The sequence below is a fragment of the Perca fluviatilis genome, chromosome 9 (assembly GCF_010015445.1).
Source record: "Perca fluviatilis chromosome 9, GENO_Pfluv_1.0, whole genome shotgun sequence".
Taxonomy (NCBI): Eukaryota; Metazoa; Chordata; class Actinopteri; order Perciformes; family Percidae; genus Perca; species Perca fluviatilis.
Window position 1 is genome coordinate 36,433,841 of NC_053120.1, and position 27,378 is coordinate 36,461,218.

The window sequence follows — 27,378 nt, forward strand, 5'->3', positions numbered from 1 at the left end:
AGCACTTTTCGAGATTGAGTTACCTGTAATTTACTTTGACAGAGTATGAAGGCGAACCCACAGAGACAGAGCGAACTCCGCCCTGTGTCTGATAACTGAGCTCCAAAAGGATCAGGTGACAAATGGCAACTAAATATAGGTATCAGAGTGAGAAATACATTCAGTCTGACAAACTAAACTGACAACCCGTCGCTTTCATCTTACCCGTTCATTTCCCAGATTCAGGTCTGCAAAGGTGTATTTCTCTACGGCGTCCGAGGTAGCTAGAAACAGACAAACGGGTGAATCAGCACTTATTCAAAAAGCCAGAATCTGATCAGAGAAGAGTGATGAGCTTGTGTCTGAGGTACCTTGGTGGGGCTTGCATCTAGTGGCCCTGAAACACAGCTTGGCTCTTTCTCTGCTGGTGAGTTTACAGTCTGGAGGGGAAGAGCACAGACAGTCAGACAGAGAGACAGACAGAGAGAAAGAGACAGACAGACAGACAGACCTAGATCTTTACAAGTAGAGGAACACAGGGCTCTGTGAGGGAAGACTGGCTCCTCGTGTTCCAACACACAGCTGAGTGACAGCAGGCAGGGGACAGGGGGAAATCCCCTGCTACAGGCAGGACTGCTGGACACACTGAAACAGACCATGACAGACTCACACACCTTTGTCCTTGGCCGGGTTGATACACCTGTGGAGGCGCCAGTGTTGACTGCTGCTCGACACCTGGATGATGTGGAACTCGCGCACGCCAGCTTCACTCTGCCGGCCAGAGGATGCAGATTAAAAACTGACAGCAAAGCAAACAGCGGCAGACTTGTGCGTGTGGCGGGCTGCGCGTCTCACCGTGTTGATGTTCTCCACGTCGACAAAGACCAGCGTTCCAGCGCCGCTTCTGTCTTCCACGCTGTGGTGTGGAGGAACGCTGCTGCGGCAGGCCGACGCCTGCACGCTCAGGGAGCGGCTGGCACAGATGAACACTGTGTGACGCAACACCCGATGACTGGATGAAGAGAGAGGACGAAGAGTTAGAGAGGAGGGGACCAGCGGTCTACCCATGAGGGTCAGTGCAGTGTGCATGAAGAGACATGGTGTCACTACGCTCCTCAGCGGCCGCAGGAGGTTTCCCCCGAGACCAGGAAGCTTCTAAGGAACGTGTTGCGTTTCCACCGCAGGGACCAGGGTCGAAATTAAAGCTTTTCGACCCTTTTAAAGCTCTAGTCTCGCGCTGAAGTCCCGTGGGAATTCAGTTGTTGCGAGGAAATGGGAAACAGTAGTGTGCAGATAACTGAATTCCCACGGGACTTCAGCGCGAGGCTAGAGCTAGCCTTCAGTAACGCTATTACTGTGCAAGCCATAGGCATCATTTGGACCGTTTCCATGTAGTTACATAGTCACTGATATGGTGACTATGTAATCTAGTGCTCTATTACCTATTTTTGAGGGGGAAATAAACTTCAAGTTTTCGTCGCGAAGGCATGACCTCCGTGATCAACTCCTCTGGGCTTTTGGTGAAGCGACCGATGGACAAAGAGCAAGGTGACAGTACCAACTTTGAATTTAAAACGGTTTCTTCACAATGTCTGAGTTGAAAACGCATCTTGTTGTCACATAAGGGCCCTGTTCAAGTTGCACAGAATTTTGTGTCTGTTAAGAGGCACAAAGGCACTCTTTAGAACATGCTCCCACAACTGGCATTTTAGCTAACTGGGAGCTCTGTCCATTAGCTGCAGCAACTCTAGTTTGCTATCACCAATTTTGGTGGATTTTTGTTCTTTTTCCTATCGACAGTACTCTGTGACATCTAGCGATCAAGATGCAGGTAAAAATCGGCCGGATTTCTCCTTTAAGTTCTAGGGCCCCCCCAAAAAAGCCCCTGATCAGAGTGTAGTATTTTGTGAAAGTACAGGAACCACAGATGGCTCCTGATTGGTCAAACAGACACAAAACAAGGAAGTAGTCTCATATCAAAGTATGACCATTTTAGGATGAGGGGACAGTGGTTTAAGGTAGTTACGACGGGCCCTAGGGCCCCCTGGCACATTGGACAACATCAACATGCTATATTACCCAGCAATCATCACTGCATATCAGCAGGCTATATGACAACAATTCCAAAGAAAATAAGAAATGATTCATTAAAGTAAACACAAAGTTTATTTATAGTTTATGTAGAATAAGCATAGGACTGTGTTATAGATTGCTACGGACTATTTCATCCCCCCAAAAAAATAATACCATGGCTGAGATGGGTTTAGGTTTCAAGGTCACATACAGCACATGCCATCGTTTCTCATTTCTGAACACAGGCATATTGAGAGGTGGCACCCGCCCGTTCTCCACCCAACACATTGGTGGAGGGCCCTGACGAGGGGGGAATATTTCTCTTTGTGTGATAACACTAACCCCTCATTTCCACCAACTGCGGACCGGCTCCGCTGCGTGACGGCTCTGTCCGGATTTGTTGCGGCACGGCTGCGGCCGTGACTGACAGCTGTAGTCACGAAGACCCACGAGATCTCGCGAATTCACGTAGAACAGAACCACAAAACCAACACCAGTTAGTTTCCATCCAGAGGAATAGAGGGGGAAACAACTCTGTGCTGTGTTTTCAAGGTGTAGTACAGGGAAGTGTGATCTGCCGTGAGCACGGTGGATTTTATTTTTAATATTAACCGGATGTTTTATATTGTTTCTGTGCTCGACTTCCTGTCCCGCACAATCTGAATTGTGCTGAATTGCTGCAGAGCTCTCCGGCGTCCGGCAAAAATAGGAAGCTCTGCGTATCTGCGGACTGACAGAGCTGGGACGGAGTCGGAACGCAGCCGTTCCTCAGTCAGTGGAAATACACTCAATGACTTTAATGGAAACCTAATGACTCCGCCGCCGTTCCAGAGCGGATCCGCAGACGTTCCACAGTTGGTGGAAATTGGGGGTAAGAGTAAAGTTAGGCTGCTTTGTGTTCAGTGCCACTCACTATGTGTGACCCTGGTCCTCAGTGATACTCTGTGTGCTGGACCTGTGCACGAGCTGAAGCACGGGTACGTTCCTGCAATGGAAGTGGGCTCTGTGATTGGCTGAAGGCTGGTCAGGATACATACGCGTATAGATCTCCTGTTATTAAAAATGTATTATGAGGTGTTGCACTCTGTGATCCAGGCTGCTGATGTTTAAGGTTGCTACCTGTAAATCAGCCCTCAGTTACTTCAGCGTTACCTGATTCGGATTCCTTTCTCTGTGCTCTCGTAGTAGAACAGGAAGTTGATTTCGTGGACTCCCTCCTGGTCTGGTCCTCTGAGCCAGAGAGGCAGCTGGGTGGACTGCCCCGGCTGCAGGGTGCTGCCATCCATGGGGATGTCCATCACACCGGACGGCTGGCTGAAGTCCTCTGCTGAGACCAACATCTCGGACGCCACGGAGCCTGGCTCGCGCGCCGTGGACAGCGTTTTGTAGGCCGAGCAGTTTTCAGCCGAGGTCGGGCTGAGGGGCGTGACGGGCGTCGTGGTCTGGCTGCCGAAGGTGAAGAAATCTGGGTGCGTGGACGCCACCCGCAGGCCGCACAGAGCAACGCCGCTGACGTTACAGAACTCGACGTAGGCCTTCCTGATCTCACCGCACAGCAGCGCCGTGGGAAACTGCAGGAAGAAGACCTGACACACACAACACCCACAACACACAGCACACAGACACACACTTTGATTTATGTTTGCCATTTGTTTTGGTGACGTCACAGACAGAGGGTTGTAGAGAATGAAAATGAGACAACTGTCAAATATTTTCAGTGACATCATGTGCACATTATTGTAAGAAAAAAAACAATAGATAATAGTTCATAATAGACATTATGGGAAAGAGTTAAGATCATCAAGAGTTAAAATGATCTGAATGCTAAACATTAAGCTAGACCCAGGAGATTTAATGCTTCCTACTACAGTACATTAATCATTACACATACACTCAATACTAAAGTCACGATCACTGCATTATTATTTCTTTCCTGATCTTGATGATCTCTGAAATCCCACGGCTGACGCCATTACTGGCCAGCTGGAAGCATGCTTAACTTTCTTAATGTCCGACAGCGTAGGCTAAGTGGGTACAGTTGTATTCTGTAGGAAAATATGAGATGGAACCAGACTGGGCTCAGACTGGGTCTCTACAGTGGTGTTCAGTGGTACCTCCATCAGGGGCATGGGTGGAGTTATGATGGGATTCAGACGCAGGTCCAAGCCATGTCGAATCACCATCTTGTCCTCTTTGGTCTGGTTGAGGCGCGGGCCGCGGATCTTCAGGTCCTGTCTGCCCCGAACCACCATGAGATCCAGCATCTGCTGGCCTGGAGACAGGAGGACGTCCACACTGTGGGTTAGTGCCCTTCTTTTCAACACGGGCTTCTCTCAAACATTTTTTAACCCGACACAAACGAAAGAGAGTTGAAAGAACAGCAGGAAGTAAGACAATGTGAGTCAACATTTAAGAAGCAAAGCTACAAGTGAAGGACGTATGACTCGTGATGTGTGATGTATGGCATCTCCTGCCAGCTGAGAGCAAAGCAACAGGAAGTGACGAACGTGCGCCTGACCTTCAGTGCTGGGAGCCGTGTCTCCAGAGGACGCTGCAGCCAGGTCGTACACCACACCCACAATGTGCAGCTGGCCAGTGGCGTGTGGCAGCAGCCGGAGTCGAGCCTGGGGTCAAAGGTCACAGGACTGTTAGCAGAACAACACACCTACATGTTTGTCCAGGAACAGCCCACTTCATTGAAAAGAGATGAACGATTTTTTTTAGTCAATTTAAATGATCTTTGTGCATTTCATAACCAATGTGAGCAAACACACACACAGTGCGTTTCATTATCTTTGTGGGGACCCGTCATTGACATAATGCATTCCCTGGCCCCTTACCCTAACCATCACAACTAAATGTCTAGCCTTAACCCTTATTCTAACCATAACCTAATTCTATACCTAATCCTAAAACCAAGTCTTAACGCTCAAACAGCCCTTTAAACTTGTGGGGTCCATTATTTTGGCCCCACAAAGCTGTCTGGACCCCACTAGTATACTGGACTCCCGGTCTTTGGACCCCACGGATATAGTCACACACACACACACACACACACACACACACACACACACACACACACACACACACACACACACACACACACAAAACTGAAAGGCATATAGAAAGTAAGTCTCACAAGCCTAGTGGTCACTGCAGTGGACAAGTATGTAAAGCCACTTCCATGTATATGCAGGTTTTGATGCTGTTTTGATGCACGTCAGTCACCACAGCGGACCAGAGGGCGTCATGCCAAACACTGCCACCTACTGGCCAGCAGTCATAAGTGCAACACATCTCTGAAAACAAAAGGTGGCCGACGGACGGTCAGAAACTCAGCCGTGTCTAGTAGATGGTAACCCAAGATTTGCAAAAGTCTCTGGTTATGGTTCGAGCAAATCTAGGGTTAATTCAATAAGACTCTGGAATATCTTGCCAATATTCTACAGTACAAGACCCTTGCAGGTAAATTAAATTGTTAACAACATCAAGTAACATCTAAGGAGTAACATAATTGATAATATTTCCAAGTATTGACTTTATATTGGGAGGAAATTACTAAGTTTGACATCATGCATCGCTGGCTGTATTTCAACAGTTCACACTGTTACTGCAGCTCTGTGGTTCTTGAAACTACTTTGTCTGCGCTAACTTGTGTGGCTGTAAATCTTATGTTAGTAGATGTAACTTGCAGCTTTTGTAATAGAACAAATATTTTGTGCAGATGGGAGTCTCTATATGTTGTGTAATGTGTGACAGAAAGGCCTGCAGGACAGGGGCGCAAACCCCATCTGAGTCAGTAAAGCATCAGAAGATGTTAAAATATGTGTATTAGTTTCACAGCATTAAATATATATAGTATAGTTTTCACAAAAAGTAGTTTCTTCATTTGAAAACTCAAACATATGCTGTCCACCTGAGTGGATGTTTAAAAAAAAAAAAAAAGTCCTGATTGAGGTTGTCATAAATAATGCCTCTAAGCTTCTAGCAATCCACTGCTGAATGTTTCCAGCAGCTCCTTTCACTGCGCCTGCAGCCCTTAAACAGGAGCCTGCGCATCATACCACTGAAAGCCAAAAAATCAGTTTGCTATGCTTCCAAAATAAGGTCAGGGTGAAGTCTCAGTACTGACATGCTGCATGGAAATAAGAGACATGCCCAGACAGTTTGAGTGAACAGCTCACTAGGACATAAAGGAGCAACTGCAACTCCACTAATCAATCAGTCTATAAGAGACAACTCCTAATAACACAATGCAGATAAGTGTACACAGTCTCTGCAGACACAAACAGCCGGAGCCTCACCATCTTGGTCTCCTCTGGCCCCAGGAGAAACTCCACGATGATCTCAGTGGCGACCACGTCGTCTCTCTGTGCCATCTGCAACAGGAAAAAGATATTGAAGGGACCATGGAAACTTTAGTTTTTTTAAAGCATCTGTCCATCAGTGGCCAGGTCCCCACCCCGACAGACACCGTCTCCTCGTTGGTGACGGCCTCTGCTGCCGACCAATCCGCGGTCCTGTCCTGGGACGGAGACGCACCATCGGCAGTGAACCTCCAGAGGAGAGACAGGTTGGACAGAGCCAGAGGCACCTTCAGAGGGTTCCTGAACGTCACCTCCACAATGATTGGCTCTGCGGAGACAGAGAGGCGCAGCAGACAGTCAACACTGGTTAGTGTGCTGATGGTGCAGAGTAGTACTCCGCAGCAGGGATACACCGAATCCAGGATTCGGCTTCGACCTTAGAATTTTTTTCCACCGAACCCTACGCTTGCACTAAGCGCGCTACGCTGGTCGACGTAATGACGCCGCTGTTGATTACGGGAAGGTGTTTACGTAGGTGGAGCGTTCAATGCAGTAGGCTGTGAGAAAATGAAAATGGAACTCGTGAGCCTAAAAAGTGTTGTTTGGCAGTACTTTCAGTCAAAAGAAGGCCATTCAAGTCCAGCTACATGTTCAATTTGCAATGCCGATTTGTCTCGTGGTGGCAAGGTCACAGTTAAAAACTTGTGTTACAGTTAAAATAAAATAAAATGAAAAATACGCAGCTTTGGACGTTGTTTACTTTATTAATGTGTTCTTAACCAGTGGATTCGGTATTCGGCCAAAACCCAAAAATCTAGATTCGTTGCATCCCTACTCAGCAGTAGTTCCACCTCTTACCCTCGGCCACAGCCAGTGGGTGGCGCAGGTTGTCTGTCTGGCTGTTCAGGCAGCACTGGGTGGGCTGGAAGTTTGCTGGGACAGTCCCCCTGTTGGCGGCGGCCACAAGTTGCTCCTCTAGGTGGCCCCACATGGCTGCCGTATCCTGGTCATACTCCTGGTCCAGGGACACGTGGGTGGCTGCCTGCTTCTCCCCTGCACACACCAGCTCATTACAATCAACAACTGCGTGTCAATCACTGCTCATGCACACGCATTCATTCTCCCTTGTGGGGGGGAGAGGCTTAGGAGACAGTTTTGGGCTTTAGCAGAAAAGGGGTGAGGACTGAGAAGTTGTCGATGATTAAATTAAAACATTTTGGCTAAGTCCTGGATCTTCACAATCCTACCTATGGCACCTTTAACTTGGCTGTGAATGAACTCACGGACAATGCAAAAAGGGCTTTCTTTGCCATCGAGAGAACAATAAATCAATCATGGGACCCATTACATGTCAGTGAGGTCAACAAGACTGGACTAACTGGGACAAACGTCCTAATGAAACCCTGCATGCAGAGTTCTATAAAAGTCTCCTCCAGGTGCAGAGAAAAGCTCTGAGCTCTGCATGCAGAGCTGAATTAATACCCCTTACTAAAAAACCACGGTTCTGCCCAGAGAGGAGAGCTTGTGTTCTCACTGTGACAGAGAACAGTGGAGACAGATGTTAATGTGAACGTCTTAGTGAGCAACACATGAATTGGGAGTATGTACTTGAAGCAAATGGTGGAGGTTGATATGAACTAATCGGCGCTCTCTTCTTTGGATGGAGTCGAGCTGGGAAGAGATCATAGATGACCGATCGCTGCGTTACCTTCTGCAAGGCGGCGTTCATGTCCGAAGTAGACCCTGGTGGCTGAGCTGTGGATGCAAGGCAGAGGCAGCTCTGGGAGGCTGTCTGCATCCCCCCCCATCACACTCTGAAAACACACACACAGACACACACAGTGTTTCTTAATCTGAGCTGGAGGAGGCGTGTAGATGCGAAGCAGAAGAGTTTTGAGAATGTTACCGACACGAAGTAGACGTGGTTACCTTATAAACATAGAGATACTCTCGGAGGAAGGCGCCCTGCTGCGTGGCCGTCTGCCTGCTGTCATTGGTCAGGATGTGTCTGAAGGCTGTAACCGCGTTCTCCGGCTGGGACAGGGTGAAGGACTGCCGGCCGATGGTGAAGTTGATGTGGTCCTCTGCCAGGGACCAGCCCCGCTCCTTGTACACCTGCATGGCCTGGCAGTAGCAGCGCAGCGCGTGCCTCCTCTGCATGCAGACACAGAGGACAGGCCCAGGGACAGGACGCATCAGCCAGGAGCAGAAGATACGGAGACAGGCCCAGGGACAGGACGCATCAGCCAGGAGCAGAAGATACGGAGACAGGCCCAGGGACAGGACGCATCAGCCAGGGGCAGAAGATACGGAGACAGGCCCAGGGACAGGACGCATCAGCCAGGAGCAGAAGATAAAGAGACAGGCCCAGGGACAGGACGCATCAGCCAGGAGCAGAAGATACGGAGACACAGCAGCACAGGAGGAGACAGGACGAGAAAAGTCTTGTTATGATACCCCATTAGTCAGGTTAATAACGGATGACTGAACTCACTCCATATTTTGTCTTTGTGAGCTTTCAGCTAAAAAACGGAGCTGGACCAGAGCTGTTCCAGGATTCCTCTCACGTACTGCATCTAACACTAACAGTAAATCCCCAAAACTGCCCCATGACTTCTGAGTTCTTGGTTTTTCCCATAACCTCATCAATAATGTCAGCGAGATCATAAAAGCAGGAAACGTTTTCCCCCACTTTTAACTCCCGGAGAGTGTGGTGAGCATGGTGATTGACTCAGGAACTCAGGGTTGAATCAATAAACTTAACAATATAAAGCTAACACAAACAGACCTGGGATAGTATGGTATAGATTCACACATTCAGTAGATCAGTGACGGTCCAAAGGCTCACCTGTCCCGCTTTGCTGAAACGATGACCAGCCAGGATCATATGGAAGGCAAACTTGCGCACCATAGGGTTCCGCATATTAATGAAGCAGTGGGCAGCCTGTTCCAACAGCAGAGCACTGCGCAGGTCAGAGTCCTGCACAAACAAAAGGTCCACGCTGAATGAATCCAATGCAATTTTACTCCATAATTCTGTTATTGAATGACAAGGTAACAAATGGAGATACTCAGGCCTTTGGATTCACCATACTCAGGTCATTACTCTCATCTGTCTTGCAATGCATGATGGGATTTATGTCTTGGATGGCGGCCATTGATTTTACACAACAAACATTGCATTGTGGGATAATTTGTGCAACGCCACTGTGCTACATAACCAACTGTATAGTGAAAAGTGAACTATTTATTAGTAAGACATTTCAATGGAACAGCGCATGTGTCAGTTGTGCCTGTGCACTTGAGAGTACTGGAGTAAAGTGGAGTGCAGTGTGCAGCCTTTGCTTACCTCGCTGGTCATCTTGATGAGGAGTGTAGCAGCCTCCGAGTATTTGCCCTGACTCTTGAGGATCTCAGCACTGAGTAATGCACAGCGCTCAGCCAGCACCATGTTCCTGTAGAGGGCAGAGAACATACCAACGCATACGCTCAACTAAAAGAGAATACGCTCTCACATGTCATGTATTACTCTGGTAGCTGTGGCGCAGTAGAGCCAATCATGTGCCTAATGTACTGCACATTCTGTCCTCCAACGCTGTGTGTCCTCAGAATGGAACCTCAAGTGAGGACAGCTGGGTGAGCTCCACTCTGTTTGGATATGTGCGGCTGTCTTTTTAACTTTTCTTTATTAGCCCTCACCCCCCTCCCTCAAGAGGCTTTGCCTTTTTCCAGGCCGCCATTGTAAATAACAATGTGCTCTTAATAACTTGCCTGGTTAAATAAAGAAAAAATGTAAACATCCTTTGGAGCCATTTTGTTTCCAGCTGAAACGTTATTCTGAAAAAAAAGAAAGCCCAGGAAGAGGAAAAAAGATGGTCTTGCAAGGGCGACCTGATCAGGTAGAGCCTGGAGACCGCTATGCGTTTCTATTCCATTCATTCAGTAACAGTTTTAACATTGGCAGGTGCTCAGATGGGATCTATGAAGTCAAACTGTAGCTGAGCCAGGGAAACCTGCTGCCCAGTCAATGTGGTCCTGGGTAACCAATCAGGAGAAGACTAAAAGGGATTTACACTCCAAAAAGAACGCAAATAGACATATTAAACTTTCATTAGGGCGCACAAAGACAGATTCACAATGGTGAGCCTCTAAGTGCCACTGCATTAGCACAGCAGCCTGTTAGACCTAAACCTAACCATACACTGAACCAGCAGACAGAGAGACTTGGTGTAATGGGGTCATACTTGCAGACATCTCTGTACGTCTGGATGGCGGTGTCCATGTAGTGTGCTGGATACGGTCTGGGAGCTCCAGGCTGCAGGAAGGCTGACACTGCAGCCATTTCCTACACAAGATGAAGGGACACAACATGAGGACAGATGGAGGAATGAAGAAAGACGTCATGATTCAGTCCACTCGCAGGTTTTTACAGAGCAGTAGTGTTATCTGATGTTCGATAACACCGTGAAACTGAAGCACCACTCTGTTGCACTATGGTGCTGCTGTTGCCCTGCAGCAAGGCGTTATGTCAATGTGCTTCTGCCTTCCACGTGTAGCTGTGCTGGCTGTGTATTGTGCAGGGAGCGCAGGTAAAATGCCTTTCAGTATCAAGCAGGATTGTCGGAGAACTGCAGCTGCTGACCAGGAGATACACAAGTGCATATTTAAACCTGGAAGGGACTCATTCTTTTGTGCAAAACGTGGTGACTACTGCGCTCTCTGTGCTAACTACACTATAAGCTAACAAACTCAAACCCAGGCTATACCGTGACTGCAGAGGATGCTGCACCTGGGCTGCGGAGCACTCAATCCTCCAGCAGAGCAGGCTTCTTCTATCACATGGGATGTGCTGACACAGTTAGTGTGACAGCATCCTCTATTTTGGATTCTTCTTCAGTACCTCAAAAGGTTAGCACCGTCATCAAAGTTTAATGTTGGTCAACTGCAACATTTGTGTGCCAAAGTTAGACTCTACGAAATTAGACAAGGTTTTGACACACTGGTCCCTACTCTCTGACAACTACAGGCTTCTTCCATCTGCAGATCAACGGTCTGTTAGAGCAGTGTTTTTCAACCTTTTTTGAGCCACGGCACATTTTTTACATAAAAAAAAAATCCCGCGGCACACCACCAACCAAAAACGTTACAAAATGACACATTGTAGCCTAATAAGATCAGAATCTGCATTTTTCTTTTATAAAAATGTGTCCATCACTTTTGCAGGCTTACATTGTTGATCTCGGCCCTACTGTTTACATCCTGTCACTGCGGGATGCGCGCGAAAGGTGGCACAGGGCTCCAGACTAACTTTTTTCACTAGGAGCACAGTGGCCCCCAACTGAAAATGTTAGGGGCACAACCAGAAAATGTAGGGGCACACACCGTAAATCAACATGCTAACCAAATATTCACCTTTCTACTAATTTCCACTGTATTACTAATAAATACTTTGATAATAGATGCAGAAATTAGAATGTGCTGTTTCAAATTCAGTGTCACTTTTGAAGATGCAACATATAAGGTAAACTGACAGCCCCATTGCTGTCATGACAGTAAAAAAAAATATTATTATTATGGTGCGTTCTTTTTGTCTTGTAATCGCGACTAGTAGCTCGAGCGTGACGTCACATCCGTGTCGAAAAACGAATAACCGCGGGTTGTTGCATTCTTTTTGTCACACAATACTACGAGTCGGAGAAAAGATGGATTTTTGTAACATTTTTAGTAACATTTAGGATTCTATTCACCCAGTTATTGACATATTACACACATATATTTCACAGTTTGATACATGAAAATTACGTTTTGATTAACGTTAACGATAGGCTACTGCTCTGCTTTCTGCTCAAGACTCGGCTTAAAGCCGTTGTTGTCATATAGCAACCGAGCGTTTCTAGCCAATTTCAGCTGCTCAAGCTACAAAATAACTAATCAGGCGGTATTTAACTCCTAATAAGACTGTAGCAACATGCCTATAGGTAGCAGTATACAGCGCTATGTGTACGACTTCTTAATTTGGTTACAACAAAGACAAAAGTGCTTAAAATTGTAGATAACCACAATGTTTACTACATGTGATGCACGACGTAGCCATCTTTGAAAGTGAGTTCGGGGTCCTCTGAGTTCAGACGACTTGACGAGTCGTAAATACGACCTCGGGGGCGTTCTTTTTGCAACTTCCGGGTCGTAACTCCGGAAAACAACTCGTAAAACGACTTCGGTGGACAAAAAGAACGCACCATTATTATATACAAATATTATTGTATTTGTATATTATTTTTTAGCCTGTTTTATTTTCATCCTGACCGTTTTTAATTGCTCTTTACTGTTTCATGTAAAGCACTTTGAATTGCCTTGTTTCTGAAAGGTGCTGTAGAAATAAAGTTGCCTTGCCTTCCAACCTCAGCCTGTCAGTCAGTCACCAGATCATAGAAACCACTGTTGTGCCTGCTCGTCTCCGAGGAAGTGTAACATCAACAGCACCGCGACCGCTTTCGGCTTGCCATTAATATCATATCCACACACTGCTGTCTGCGTGAAGTTATGAAAAACTGTGAAACCACTTTATCAGCATTTCCGTGACTCACTGTGACTTCAACAAAACTGCAGAGCCGACGTAGTTTGCATCGTCTGCATCGTCTGCAGCTCTGCGTGTGCGAGTGTGTGTGTGTTTGTGTCAGAGCTCTGCTCTCTTTTAAATTTCAGAGAGGACAGATAAGCTTGCGCTTATGCGCTCTCAGGTACCGAAATTTCAACGTTTAACGTGTAAAAAAAGGGGGCAAATTTACTGGTCGCACATGTGCAACTGCATGTAAAATTCAGTCGAACATTCTCAAATTTTGGCCGCAAAGTGTCTGGAGCCCTGTGGCAGTAATTCTATTGTTTTAAATCAACAAGGTCATTATTGCGCTATATACTGCCACCTACTGATACAGAATAGTATTTAATTTATCTGCCAGTCATTATATTGCAGGCACAGATGCGCAACAATGGCAAATCATTTGCAGTAACTCCATAAAACACTTTGTTGGACCAATTAAGTAAAATCGGATAATTTCTCACGGCACACAGGACGATCTCTCACACTAGTGTGCCGCGGCACAGTGGTTGAAAATCACTGTGTTAGAGAGGCCTGCTAACACGTGGTCCTCATAAGGACAGACAGAAAGGTGTGTGTGTGTGAGGTGTGTGTTCTCACCAGTGCTCCTGCGGCATACAGCATGGCCTGGTCTGACAGGAAGTCCTTCTTGGCAGTGTGGTAACAGCTGTAGGCCAGCTCGTAGTGCTGGACCAGGAAGCACAGGTCGGCCATCTTCCTGATCTGCAGCTCCGGGGCTTCTGGGGGATATCTGCCATCACAGACGGGAAAGATCAGCCAGCAGTGTGTACAGTGTTCACGGTGTGGAAACACAGATGAAGTGTGATGCTTACAGAAGGCCACAGGTGCTCTTTGGCTCACTGATGCTCTTCTCTGGAACCTTCCCTCCGCCAAACCACTTCTTGGTGGCCGTGAACAGCGAGCGACTCAGCCCTTTCCTGGAGACCAGCTGTGGACAGAGAGGCAGGGGGCTCACTCAGTGCTGCTCTCACACTCTACAGGCTATTACTGGAGCACTGTGCATGGAGAGCTGTGGAATCTGGAAATCGTACATTCATGTCCATCGCACCCTGGCGTAGAAAGACTTGTGAGGTGGAACTCATTTCATAAAAAGCGGTTCGTACCTTCAACGCGTTCACATTCTTTTCCACGTGCACTAATGTGAGTACGCACATACGGCTCCAGGTACAGTTTCACAACTCTCCACGTACGGTTGTAAATAATATTGCTACAATAATGCCGCCATAAAAGGCCACTGTCCTCGCGGTTACTCAACCTCAGGGTTCAAGAAGTGCTACATAATGGCCACGTGGCCAAACCACACCACAAAACTAATAACAAAACTTTTTTTTTTGGCCAAACTTTTATTTGTAATTAAATTTAAAAATTTTAGTTTTAAAAGTAGTTTTTTTAAATATCCTACTAACAAACAGACAAAGCAACTGAAAATATGAAAAAGGCAAAAACTGTTCAACTGTACTTTGCATAGTTACTGAAGTTATTACACAGTTAAATCCTCCTTCAACTGTATGCTCTTTGTGGAGGCTGCCGCTGCCGTTTCTATTATTTTGTTCGCCCCATTTCAGAGGATAGACTAAATATGAGAAACACGTCAGCACAGACTGCAGCCTCCACAGTGATGGTAGAGTAGAATCAACAGCTCGTCTCTGCCAGTTGGGGGGGGGGGGGTGAGAGAGTTGCACCTGGTCGTTGAGCTGTCGGATGTTCTTCTCTACGTGTGGCAGCAGGCCTCTGAAGGTGAACTCCTGGATGAACTGTCTGATGTGGTCGTGGTCATTCAGGGTCAGACAGGCACCGTGGCCCCCTGCGCCCACCGCCAGGCCCTCTGGCTCTCTGGCGCCTCTCTTCAGCTCAGCGTTAGCAGCGGTGAGGGCGTGCAGGCTCCCCGAGCTGCTGGCTGGGTCCAGCTGCAGAGGATGGCTGTCCAGGCTGGTGGACGCTCCGTCTGCCAGGAGACAGGGAAGAAGCTAAGCTCACTCGCTCACAGAGAGAGAGACCTGTGGTGTTCAGCACTTAGAACACAGCCAGCAATCAACCCTGGGCACACGAGTTCACACTAAACAACACTGTTTGACTCAGAGTGTGTGTGTGCGTGCGTGTGTGCGTGCATGCATGTGTGGGTGCATAAAGCTCTGCTTAGAGCTGCAGTAGGTAATGGATTTTTATCGTTGTTGGGCAAACTTTCAATTATAATCTTTCAGCATATTGTAATTCAAGTGTTCTGAGAGAAAACTAGACTTTTTCAGCTCCGGTCCTTTTCAGGCTTCAGAAAATCTAGACGGGAAACTTTGGCCAATCATAGGTCATTTCAGAGAGAGGGAGAGAGAGAGAGAGAGAGAGAGAGAGAGAGAGAGAGAGAGAGAGAGAGAGAGAGAGAGAGAGAGAGAGAGAGGGGGGATCGACCGATGCCGATACCGTTTTTTTTTCCATCAGCCGATACGGGCTGCTGATTTTCTTGAGTCGATATTTGGAGCCGATGCGGATTTTGCTCCCTCAATTTACATCATAAAAATGTAAACTCTACCACACTGGATTTGTTTTCGGAATGTGCTCTGCCATTTCTTTAAGAATAATAATAAAATAAATTGATTTCTAATTTATCACCAGCACATTACATGTCATTTAGCTGACGCTTTTATCCAAAGCGACTTACAACTGCTATATATGTCAGAGGCCACACACCTCTGTAGCAACTCAGGGTTAAGGGTCTTGCTCGTTAGTTGATGCACCGCAGTGGGAATTGAACCGGGATCTCCCGCACCAAAGGCATGTGTCATATCCACTGCGCCACCACCACCAGCACTCCGCTAGTGGGGGAGGAGCAGTGCATGGTCTGCACGTGAACTGCAGCGTCTCCAGTAACACAGAGCTGCCTGTGGACGCCTGTCTGTAAATAATGCGGGGGGAAAAAATATCAGCGAACGCAGCAGCTGCGTATCGGCCGATGACGGTACACGTAAAAGCGCAAATATCGGCCCGATATATCGGCCGGCCGATAAAATCGTTCCATCACCAAGATAGAGCGTTCCTATTTGCTGTTCTACACGTGAAGACAGAGAGGGGAGAGGAAAAGGTCTCACTCGGCTTCAAATTCTGCCGTTGTTTTGCTTTCTACCCACTGCAGTTTTAAATAACTTCCCCTTAACGTTTCAGTCAGCTCAGAAGTGCGAAGCAGAGAAGCCAGAGTCACAAGTGACGGACCTTTCTCTGTTGGGTGCTGGCCGTCCCCCTCAGCTGCACTGATGTTGTTCTCTACAGCTGCAGCAGCGGCGCTCCCAGCTGCAGCTCCTTCGTCCAGCACGTCCTGCGGGCAGGGTCACCATGTTAACACACAACACGGCAGACTCGTGTCAGTCTCTGCATGTAGCAGGGAGACGCAGGGAGGGCCTACCTGGTTCTGCAGAGTGTTCCTGTGCAGGTACTGACTCCAGGGGTCGGGAATCTGTTCATCTTCTTCTGCCGAGGACGTACGAGAGTTCAGTTTCAACAGATAGCAGCCCTGATGACCGTACCTCTGTTTCATGTCCTCATACACCGAGTCGGCCCTGGAAGGGGGGACGAGAAACAAACCAAGACCACAACGTTAGCCTTTTTCATCCACCCTAGTTCTTCTTTTTTTAAACCATTAACCATTGTCGACTCATCTTTAACACTGCTTCTTTTCTTATTGACTCATATTAAAGTGCTCATATTATGCTCATTTTCAGGTTCATAATTGCATTTAGAGGTTATATCAGAATAGATTTACATGGTTTAATTTTTTTTTTAAAACACCATATTTTTGTTGTACTACACATTGCTGCAGCTCCTCTTTTCTCCCTGTGTGTTGAGCTCTCTGTTTTAGCTACAGAGTGAGGCATCACACTTCTGTCCCATCTTTGTTGGGAGTCGCACATGCTCAGTAGCTAGGTAAAGACTCCCAGCCAGTCAGAAGCAGAGTATGAGGGAGTGCCACAGTAGCAGCTAGACGAGCATTATAACTGGTGTTACAAAGTGACGCACGTTCGTCACGGAAGTAAACGCTGGACTACACTTGTTCGGATTTTCCGTTATTTAGCCCTCCGAAAAGGTTTACCAGGAAGCACACCATGTCATGACTCGTGTTTGTCCTTAAGTTTATTTTAAATTTGAGCTGTTTGGAGCAGTTTGTGAACAGTGTTTTCTGTTGGAGATGGTAAGTCCCTTTGGGGGGGGGACTTTGGGCTTTTTCACTTTGTAAACCTATAACATGCACAAAAAAAGAGATATAACACAATAAAGGAAAGGGAAAAAGCCAAAAAGCATAATATGAGCACTTTACTTACTTTCACGGTTCTTTAACAGAGAAAGGAAAACACAACATACAACATGCACACAGTGGCGCTGCGTTCGGTACCTCTGCTCGTCGCCCTCGCTCATGTCGTGCAGTAAGACGTAGTACTTGAGCGTGTTGGGGATGAACCACTTGGGGTTGGTGTACTCTCCGCTGTGCTGGATCCTGTGCTGCTCCTGGGAGAGCTTGAGGAACTGCTCCACTGGGACGGCCTCCGTGGAGGACACCACCAGCAGGCCTGGGGCGGGGGGGGGGACCCACGCGTCAAGGAACACACACTCCACAGCAGGACTGCTGCTACTGACAATACTTAATCCACAGGAAATACTTCACATTATGCAAATACACTTGTCATTTAACTCAAGAAACAAAGCCGTCATGTGGTACAATAACAGTATTTGTTTGGTGCGCTGGCGGAAGGATACAGGCGAGGTAGTGATTGAGAAACTCGTGGTCGGAGGCGGGCATCGACTGCAGGAAGTTCTCCCTGTAGGCTTCGAACCAGGGCGTGGTAGCTGCAAACACACGGACACAATGAGACGGAGGACTTCATCCAGCACGCGGTCGCACATTAGCTGTGTTCAAAACCGTTCCCCATCACAGAAATAGTTCCCTATAAAGTGTGTTCGCCTTTTCTGTAGTGGTGTTTGAATACTCTGAGGTTAATTTCATTCACAATATAGTCCACTATAAAATACCCACAATGCACAGCTACTTTGAGTTTACAAACGATGTACCCTACGTGTTACTCCCGTATCCCACAATGCAACGCGGTCGTGTTTTCCCATACGAGAAGAAGAAGCAGAAATCACCATGAAAACTGAAAAGGAAAAAAGAGCGGGCTTTCGTTTCTAAACAGCGGAAATGTAACATGCAACATATATACAACCTTTTACCATTCTCCTGAGTGCTCGCTTTGTTTCAGGGACGTTTTAGAAGTATTTTGGTTTCGGTTTGTTTACACGATGCCTCCGTCACACTAATAACCCGGAGCATCTCCTGACGCATCGATATTTTCAGTAGGGTGTCCCAAATCTGGTTCGGTCATTCCCTATATAGCTCACTATTTAATAAACACTATATAGGGAATAGTGAGAGAGTGAATGAGGAAACGGTTTCCAACACAGCTTTTGTGTCCTACGGCAGGTTTTCCCTGTTTAAACTTTGATTTCCCAGAGGTCGACATGTGGCCACCATCTTGGCTAAGGCATCATTAATGACATCACAAAGACACAGGTGCTCAGGTTGCCGGCCATCAACCCCAGTGTCATTCATTCCCTGTCCTCTATCTACCATCTTACTAAGCTACTACTCTACATCATGCATCCATCCATCCATCCATCCCTCCCTACTCTAGATTGGAGGGGGGGGGGGCAACTATAAAACCATTAACAGAATCATACATCATTAACAACAACATGTTTACTTGCGTTATCAGTTATAATCACTGACGCTGGTTCAGCATGGTAACTTCTCCCCTTCAGCGAGCCTTTTGACCCAACATAGCTGTCCTCTCTGAACAGGACTTCTTAAAGTGCTCATATGATGCTCATTTTCAGGTTCATAATTGTATTTAGAGGTTATATCAGAATAGGTTTATATGGTTTAATTAAAAAAACAACAACCATATTTTTTGGTGTGCTGCACATTGCTGCAGCTCCTCTTTTCACCCTGTGTGTTGAGCTCTCGGTTTTAGCTACAGAGTGAGGCATCGCACTTCTGTCCCATCTTTGTTGGGACTACTAGCCAGTCAGAAGCAGAGTATGAGGGCGTGCCATGCTAGCAGCTAGGCGAGCATTAGAACGTGTGTTCCAAAGTGACCACGTTTGTCTCTGAAGTAAAGGCTGGACTACAACAGAGCTGTTTGGAGCAGTTGATGAACAGTGTTTTCTGTTGGAGATGGTAAGTCCCTTTGGGGTGGACTTTGGGCTTTTTCACTTTGTAAACCTATAACATGCACAAAAAAAGAGATATAACACAATAAAGGAAAGGGAAAAAGCCAAAAAGCATAATATGAGCACTTTTCACAGTCCTGTCCCTGTCCTTCCTGATCTGTAAAGAGCTGCAGAGAGACAGAGCTTAGAGGAGGGAGTGAAACCCATACTGCGCCAATGCTTGGTTTGAACTGCCTGCTTTCTCAGCAAAAGCACAAGTTCTCAGTAGAGATGAATGATCTTCATCACAGCTCTGCAAGTCTCCTCTCCGATCCTACAGGATCTGCAAACACCTCAATCCCTTTTTGGTCTGAATCTTCTGTCAGGGCTATAAAATTGCTTCAAATAATCAACTCTCCAGTTAAAAATGGATCTTTGTTTTAGTAATCTGATATTGATTGGTAAAATCCAGAAATGGTTCTGTTCACCATGGATACGTATGTGGGCGTCCCACGGTGTAGCTGTACAGTTGTGTAATGGTCTCACTGCTCTCTGGCGTGTTGATGACTGCTGTACTCTGTTAATGCCTGGCATGTTAGTCCTGGTCAGTAAAAAGTCCTTTGGGGCTCAGTTCTTGATGTAAACATTAACCTGCTGCATTATATAAATATCTGAGGGTTGCTTCTTGCTTGTACAATTTACAGCAGAAGTACTCCGACAATCTTTTATAGCCAAGAAAAAAACCTAACTAATATCCAATCAGAAACGTAATGGAAATCGGGACCTTGTGGATTGGAATCAAATCCATCTGGAAGTCACTGGGGATACCCAGGCCGCCAGGGATCAGGTGAACCACCATCGCATCACCTAACCATACGCAAATGTTTTATTAGAGACCTGTGAATATGTACTCAATATCGGGAACTACACAGTCCTTCCAGAAAAATGCAGTTTTTTTGTGATTGTTGCAGGCAAAAATCCTTGATTATGCGGCACATTTTCTTAAAAAATGCGATGGAATATGCGGGATATTTATGCAATTTTATGCGATGAAATTGCGGGAACTTGCAAAAACTGGTGTTTGATGAAAAAGAGAAAAAAAAGTGATTCCTCCAACACCCTGCTTTTCGATGATGTTCACGTCGCATAATTACGTCACTTCATAATGGGAAAATGGCTGCTCTTGTGTGAAGTAAACGCAACATTTTTCAACTTTCTGTTAAGATATATGTGACTTTTTTGCAACGGAAATGCGGGGATTACGAAAGCATGCAAGCCCCGCATATTTTGAAATCTGCAATTTATGCGGCGAAAGTGCAGCGTATTTGAAAAAATGCCCTGGCATAAATATGCGGACTTTGGCTGATTATGCATTGAATTATGCGATCGCATAATCGCGTTTTTCTGGAGGGACTGACTACAGCTACAGGACTCTGTACAGTCAGGTGATGAGTAGAGGAAACACTGGGGAAAGTAGTTTGAGGGGCCAGATGCATAAAACTCTGCAGACCACAATATGCATAGCTGTAATTTTCCTGGTTCTTTGTTATAAATGTGAGTCACACGGGCACGCGCCTCATTCCTACAGGTAGCTATGCTATAGAAAAGCCCTGAAACATCAGTTTGCATATCAATACTCCAGCACTCGTTTATATATAGAGATAGATAGATAGATATCTCACACACACATAATAATAAATAAATAAAAACAGCAGAGAGAGGGTCAATGATTAATATATAGAAGTTATATTGAAACACAATTCAAGATCAAATAAAGATATCATGCACCCGGGGGAAATGATGGCTCAAATGTCAAAACAAAATAAGATATTTTTTTAATCTCCTCCTGATCATTTCCCCTGCAGCTGGCTGTGGTAAACGGTGTTCAGCTGGTCAGACGTCTGCGCCAGGCAACACATCCTTCCTTTAGAAAAACCACTTTAGGTGTGGGAAACGGTGTGCGCATGCTTTGTGTGTGCACACACGTGGTTTATACATCTGGCCCCCCCGAGGTCAGATATAAACAGTTATCATTTGATACAAGAAGCACCCACCACATTGTGACAGAAAGCGGAGAGACAGGGCAGCTAGATGGAAAACTAGTAGGAGAGACTACAGCTAATCCACACATGAGCCGGAGACAGTGGTACCTGGGATACCTGGGATACCTGTGTGCTGCTGGGAGGTGCTGACTTCCAACAGTGTTTCTCTCCAGGCACTGTACCAGGGGAGGCTAGCTTTAACACAGTGATCTGATAGGTGGAAGCAGACAGCCAGGGCTAATGTTAGCATGGTCTCTGCATTCAAAGTGAGAGCTTACAGATGATCACCAGGGAGGAGAAGCATTAGGAAACCATGTTACATCAACTCTTACAGTGCACCTTGCAGAAACGCCAATTGTGACCAGAAGGAAAAGTAACGGTCTGCAGATTTCCCCTTACGCAAATTCTATTTCACATACAGTACATTCATGTCATTTTCATAATGTCATACAATTCCGTACATGTATCTGTTTTTCTAATCTGTATTTTCATCACAGCGAAACTCCAACTGGTGTGAACATGGTGGTGACATCACTGAAAACAAGTCCAGCTGGTTAAAGAAAGACAAGCGGCGTGACCGGCTCTCACCCGGCCAACAGTCTGTCCGTCTTCATCTGGAGCTAAACAAGCTGCGTGTCACTGACGGTCTCAGAGTTACCGTGCTTTCAATAAGTTGTTATTACCAGTTATTGATAAACAGGCCCCTGGAAGAGAGCAGTTACCGATAAGTAACAAGAAATTGAAGGAATGGAAAGCCAAAGATATGTGCTTGAGCTGTTTTATTAGCGCTGTCACTGTAGTGCAGTTTGTCCACTAGAGAGCATAAGGATGTTCCCTGAAGGCATCACAGCTGAGGTGACCGCTGACAGAACAGTGTCAGAGTCTGTGTGTTGGTCTGTTGCGCGACTGTGTGGTAAACTGCTTTTGTGTGTGTGTGTGTGTGTGTGTGTGTGTGTGTGTGTGTGTGTGTGTTCTTGTTTAACTATATCCGTGGGGTCCAAAAACCGGGAGTCCAGTATACTTGTGGGGTCCCGACAGCTTTGTGGGGCCAAAATGCTGGACCCCACAAGTTTAAAGGGCTGTTTGAGGGTTAAGACTTGGTTTTAGGATTAGGGATAGAATTAGGTTACGGTTAGGGTCAGGGTTAAGCATTTAGTGGTGATGGTTAAGGTTAGGGTAAGGGGCTAGGGAATGCATTATGTCAATGACCAGCGTGTAGTCTGTCATTATGTCAGCTAAGTCACGGCAAGAATGCGTGACCATGAATCCCCTATTCATCTGACACAGTGACCATCCTAACAGACAAATAAACCGCGTCGTCCTAACTGGGCACTGTACTACACGGTTCTGTTTAAACATTAATATAAGCAGATTTATGGTCATCGGATGATGGTTCCAGCTTGGGGTCCTTACCACTGAAGCTGAGGTCATAGTCTCCTGCCGTGAGGACGTTGGTTGCAGCGCCCTCCTGTGGCTGGCAGGACAGCACCACGTCGTTGAGCAGTCGCCGCAGGGCGGGGCTGGAGGCAGCGGACGCGGGGGTGGGGCTCGTCACCACGTTGTTGACACAGATGCGCAGGTTTTTCACAACCTGCACCTGGTTATTGGGGTCCCGTATGTGACCTGGAGAAGAAGAACGCAGGACATTTATTTATGCTGTCAGCAAAAGAGGTTTTAAGACATGTACCACTTGTGTGTATTTCCCCCTCAAGCCTCCGGAAAGACCAGAGAGAAGTGTGACGAGGTCCAAACTCCAGCAACACACAGTAGTATACAGAACTCGGTATGTCACAAGAACCCATACTTTGTTACCAAGTCAATGCCAAAATCTCCTGAAAACGTGGAGCACCACAGGTACAGGAAAAACCTACCTAGGTCACCAGGGGATGCAATTCTTCCGGACCTGACAGGGCGGTACATAGGTCTACGAGTGTTCTAGTCTTCCGCTAAATGCCGAAGAACAAGAAGGTCTACCGGCACGGAAATAACAGTGAATAGCGCATGCTCTCTGCGCACGCCATGGTGCGCACAGACGGCTTGACCGCAGTCAGCCTCTGGCTTTATCATAATGCTACTCCGCCAACGGCTTTTATGGGTTTACATGGAACTCTAAACTAAAGTAAGTCTGTTTCTCTCTGCAACTGTTTTTCACATAGAGCCTCGTCTGTTGTCGATCTCGATCTCCACAGCGCTGCAGAGATACCCCACAGATGCATTCTGGGATAGGAGAACAAACTCTCTGGGTTTTTGGCGTTTCTTTAAACCAATCCCAATGGTCTTGGTCGGCGCTAAGCTCCGGACCGTCGACGGTGGCTCTGCTAAACGGTCTCTGGAAGGAACTCGTTTTGGTGGAACATTTGCGCCCCGCAAAAGAAAACGCCACATACAATATTAAATGAAGTTAACTGTTGACACAATACAGTAACGTGAGCTATTATATTAGCTGGATACATGGTTAAACCTCATTGGGTCTTACCAGCGTATCTCCGTGTGTACTTCGTCCACAGCTAACCCACCGATCGGTCCCAAAACGTCCCAGTTAGAGAGGAAACGCAGTGAACGTATTCTTTGAATATCTTTACAATCATTCCCCAAAATAACCAAGCAGGCCTGTCTTGTTGCACCATCCAAATTTTCTTCTAAACTTGACATTTTCAGCATTTAGCCGAAGCAAAAGAGGGACATCTGGCGTATGTCAATTATCATGGAAATGTACTTCCGTTGATCCAGACTACATAAAGCCTAACGTTAGCTATAATAGCTGATATTATCTAACATAAGTGCTCAGTTCCAGCAGACCTCTGCATAACGTCAGATAACTTGAACTAGCACGGTTCTATGTGGGATGGGATTTATTGGTTTGCTGTTAAGAGTGGCATCGAGAATCTCTTTCACTGGTATTGGTATCGACTGCTGGTATACGTGCAGTTTAGTGTCCCACATTATTTTCCCAAGTGTCCCAAATGATGAGGGTCTTATTTGAGACAGGTTGCCCTAACCCTAACCCAAACACCTGTTAAACAGGTGGTTTAGCAGGTTCATAATTAAGGACATTGTATGAGGAATTTGGGACACTAATCTGCACGTATACCTCGACGGCTAAACGTATGTTATGGTGACAGAACAACTGTATCGTGTCACCGTGGTCATGGTCCTCGGGACTTCCGGACCGTGCCGCCGTGGCCTGAAATCAGCCTGTTGTTGTTGCGGTGACACGGCGGCTCGGCACTATGGAGTCAGCCTGAAACTAGAGCCTGGTAGCCGAGTGACGGACTGACTACTTCACCGAACAGCACAACAGCTAGTTAGCTAGTTAGCTGTCGGTGTGTCCAGAACCAGAGGCTCAGAGGTCCGGGTGTCCGTCTTCACCTCCTCCGCCCGGCTCGGTCAAGTCACACTCCAGCCTGCTCTGCTAGCTCGGAGCTAACTAACCCACCGCAGCTAAAGACGCTTCCTCCCTCACTGACTGACAGCTGAGAGACAGACAGCCCTGTGTGTCTTTCTATCTGTCTCTCTCTCTCCTACCTTCGGACGTCAGTCTGCAGAAAGGCCGCAGCAGCTCCGCGAAGCCCAGCTTGTTCTTGCGGGTCACTCTCTCCGCCTCCTCGCTGTACAAGACGGCCACCATCGGGACGAACGAGTCCTGGACGAACTCCTGCACCGACTGAACACATTGGGCCATGATGTCGACACCAGCTAACACACCGAAACCGAGTCAACACCGCTCCTTCTCTATTCGCAGACAGCAGCCATGTTGGATTCAGCAGGCGACTTCCTGTAGAGCTGAGACGGATCAGCTGATGCTCATGCACTTCCTTTTCCTCTCTGCTCTTTATTTTTTATTAATGAAGTAGAAAATGTACAACAGCATATGGCCAGTAATGTGTATCATCGTCAGCAGGAGGCTCAGTAGACAACAGAGCACATCAATGGGAACAAACTTATAATAAAAGTAAATATCTATTAGCCTCCTCTGATAATCCTAAAGCATCAGTAATGTTCAGTACATTTCTTTTCCATATGCTACAGTGATGCTTGCAGTGTTAGTTCTGTCATAAAGAGTCCTAATACATTTATGGCTAAAAACATTTACCCAAAATAAAAAATAAATTCGTTTTTTTTAATCCTCCATTATGATTTATGTATGTATGTATTTAGCAGGGGCAGTGGCCATTATTCAGTTTGCACCTCAGTGTAAATGTAAGACAATGAGCTCACTTCCCTCTGCGGTCCCTAGGTAGGTTATTTCCTGGTTATTACCTGGTTATTACCTACGGCCTTGCGTTATAGATAGTACAGTACAAAACCATACAATACATTTATACCAAAGCAGCCGAATTATGCAGGGGAGGATTAAGGTGGTCAGGGGCCCCTAGGTAACTGTGTGTACATCTCACCTTCTGGCAGTTGCAGGACAAATGAAAGTGGGCTACTTAAAACGAAAAAAATTTAATGTCCACAACACTGCTTTAAACTCCCATTTTTAATATAAAATGCAACGTTTCGACCCTACTGGGTCTTCTTCAGGCAAATGGTGAACACATTTGATAAAAGGATATATGTAGGGCTCACATTCAGCTGACACATCATCTGGCTTCAATTAGTCTGATTAGGTGTGAGCGGCCCAAAAAAGGAAAAATTGAACATTACAAACAAAACACAAATACAAACAAGCATAAGGCCAAGTGCTTAGAATCAACCATTTAATTATGATCAAGAAACACTGGCAGTAGAACCAAAACTAACATCAACAGAGGTGTAAGTGGAAAAAATATCAGATATTATCCTCTGCCACCACAGCCCCAAAACAAATGTAACTATAAACAGCAAAGCAACAAAATACCCTGCATTCACATTTCAACTCTCCTCCTTCAACTCTCCTCACTTGCTATTGTCTCTCTCTCTCCTCAGTTGCTGTTGTCTCTCTCTCCTCACTTGCTGTTGTCTCTCCTCACTTGCTGTTGTCTCTCCTCACTTGCTGTTGTCTCTCTCTCCTCACTTGCTGTTGTCTCTCTCTCTCTCTCTCCTCACTTGCTGTTGTCTCTTTCTCCTCACTTGGTGTTGTCTCTCTCTCACCTCACTTGTTGGTGTTTACATATCATATATGTAAACACCAGGAGATATAGAATCAGAATCAGTTTTATTGGCCAAGTATACTTACATACACAAGGAATTTGACTTCGGTAGGTGTTAACTCTCTATACATTCAACAAATAGACATGTAGTACTAAACATTCAGTAGACAAATAGAATATAGACATACTGTACGATAGAGACAGCAATATACATATAGGCACACATCAACATAATATACAAAAATACAAAAAGGAACTTTTTTATCAAGACAAACTACACATGGAGTGGGATGTAAGGTGCAAAAAGTGCACCAATGATTTTTTTTTCAGCTGTCCGAATTGGGTGTTGTAGGCCTAATCTGCGTTAGTCCTGTTTTGTGGCTGCCCCAAACCAAACGGTGATGGATGTGCAGAGGCAGTGTAGTCTGATTACTCATGATAGCAGGTTTGGTTTGCTATAAGCATTGTGTTCAGTTTCTGTGTTCAGGTTAGGTGGATGGGGCTCTGACTGAGGACACGTCTCTACTGTCCACACAGTCCCCTCAGGTCCCTCTGCATCATGAACTGACTCCTCAAAATGTTTCAAACCATCCAAATGAACTTGTTGTACTTTAGTTCTGTGTGGCAGAGCGCGGTGAGAGCTGCAGGCCTTTCACTGAGGCTCTGTTGATCTCTATTTACCCATCTGTCTAACCCTGATGCAGGCAGTCATCCATTGTGTTCCATATATTCATAGTAATGAAGGATCTGGAAGCTGCTCAACACTTTCAGAACCGGAGCTGGGTCGTCTACTTGGTTCTCAAAGACAATCAAGGTCTCAATATCTCAATTTCTAATCAGGACTGAGAGACTAGACAAGTGATGGTGAAACGGGGCAGCCTTGTTTTATTCCACCTGATAAAGATATTGAGCTATAGCGTCATGATAAAAGCCTTTCATTACATTCCTGAAATTCTGAAAATAAAAAAACATGTTCTGCATGTCGAAAGCTGTATAAAATATCAAGAACAAAGCCCGTCCTCATTATGTATAGAATTACTTTATTATTAGCGAGTGTAGGACCAGACAACATGCTGATGTGTTGGTCAGCCATTCAT

The 27,378-nt window shown here is 46.2% G+C and overlaps 1 protein-coding gene across 1 annotated transcript in view; it reads right to left on the minus strand.

Annotated features, from left to right (window-relative positions):
* The window catches only part of trappc8 (trafficking protein particle complex subunit 8), a 33,485-nt gene extending 8,482 nt beyond the window's left edge, over positions 1–25,003 (minus strand). Inside the window, 24 exon segments of the mRNA XM_039811190.1 lie at positions 205–263; positions 351–419; positions 654–750; positions 835–991; positions 3,205–3,638; positions 4,167–4,324; positions 4,571–4,676; positions 6,357–6,431; positions 6,515–6,687; positions 7,218–7,412; positions 8,068–8,173; positions 8,289–8,513; positions 9,208–9,339; positions 9,709–9,814; positions 10,604–10,704; positions 13,558–13,708; positions 13,791–13,906; positions 14,661–14,923; positions 16,180–16,282; positions 16,370–16,523; positions 17,354–17,528; positions 17,716–17,805; positions 22,620–22,829; positions 24,732–25,003. Of these exon segments, the coding sequence (XP_039667124.1) occupies positions 205–263; positions 351–419; positions 654–750; positions 835–991; positions 3,205–3,638; positions 4,167–4,324; positions 4,571–4,676; positions 6,357–6,431; positions 6,515–6,687; positions 7,218–7,412; positions 8,068–8,173; positions 8,289–8,513; positions 9,208–9,339; positions 9,709–9,814; positions 10,604–10,704; positions 13,558–13,708; positions 13,791–13,906; positions 14,661–14,923; positions 16,180–16,282; positions 16,370–16,523; positions 17,354–17,528; positions 17,716–17,805; positions 22,620–22,829; positions 24,732–24,888 (3,612 nt within the window). The 5' untranslated portion in view covers positions 24,889–25,003.
* Positions 25,004–27,378: the final 2,375 nt, after the last annotated feature.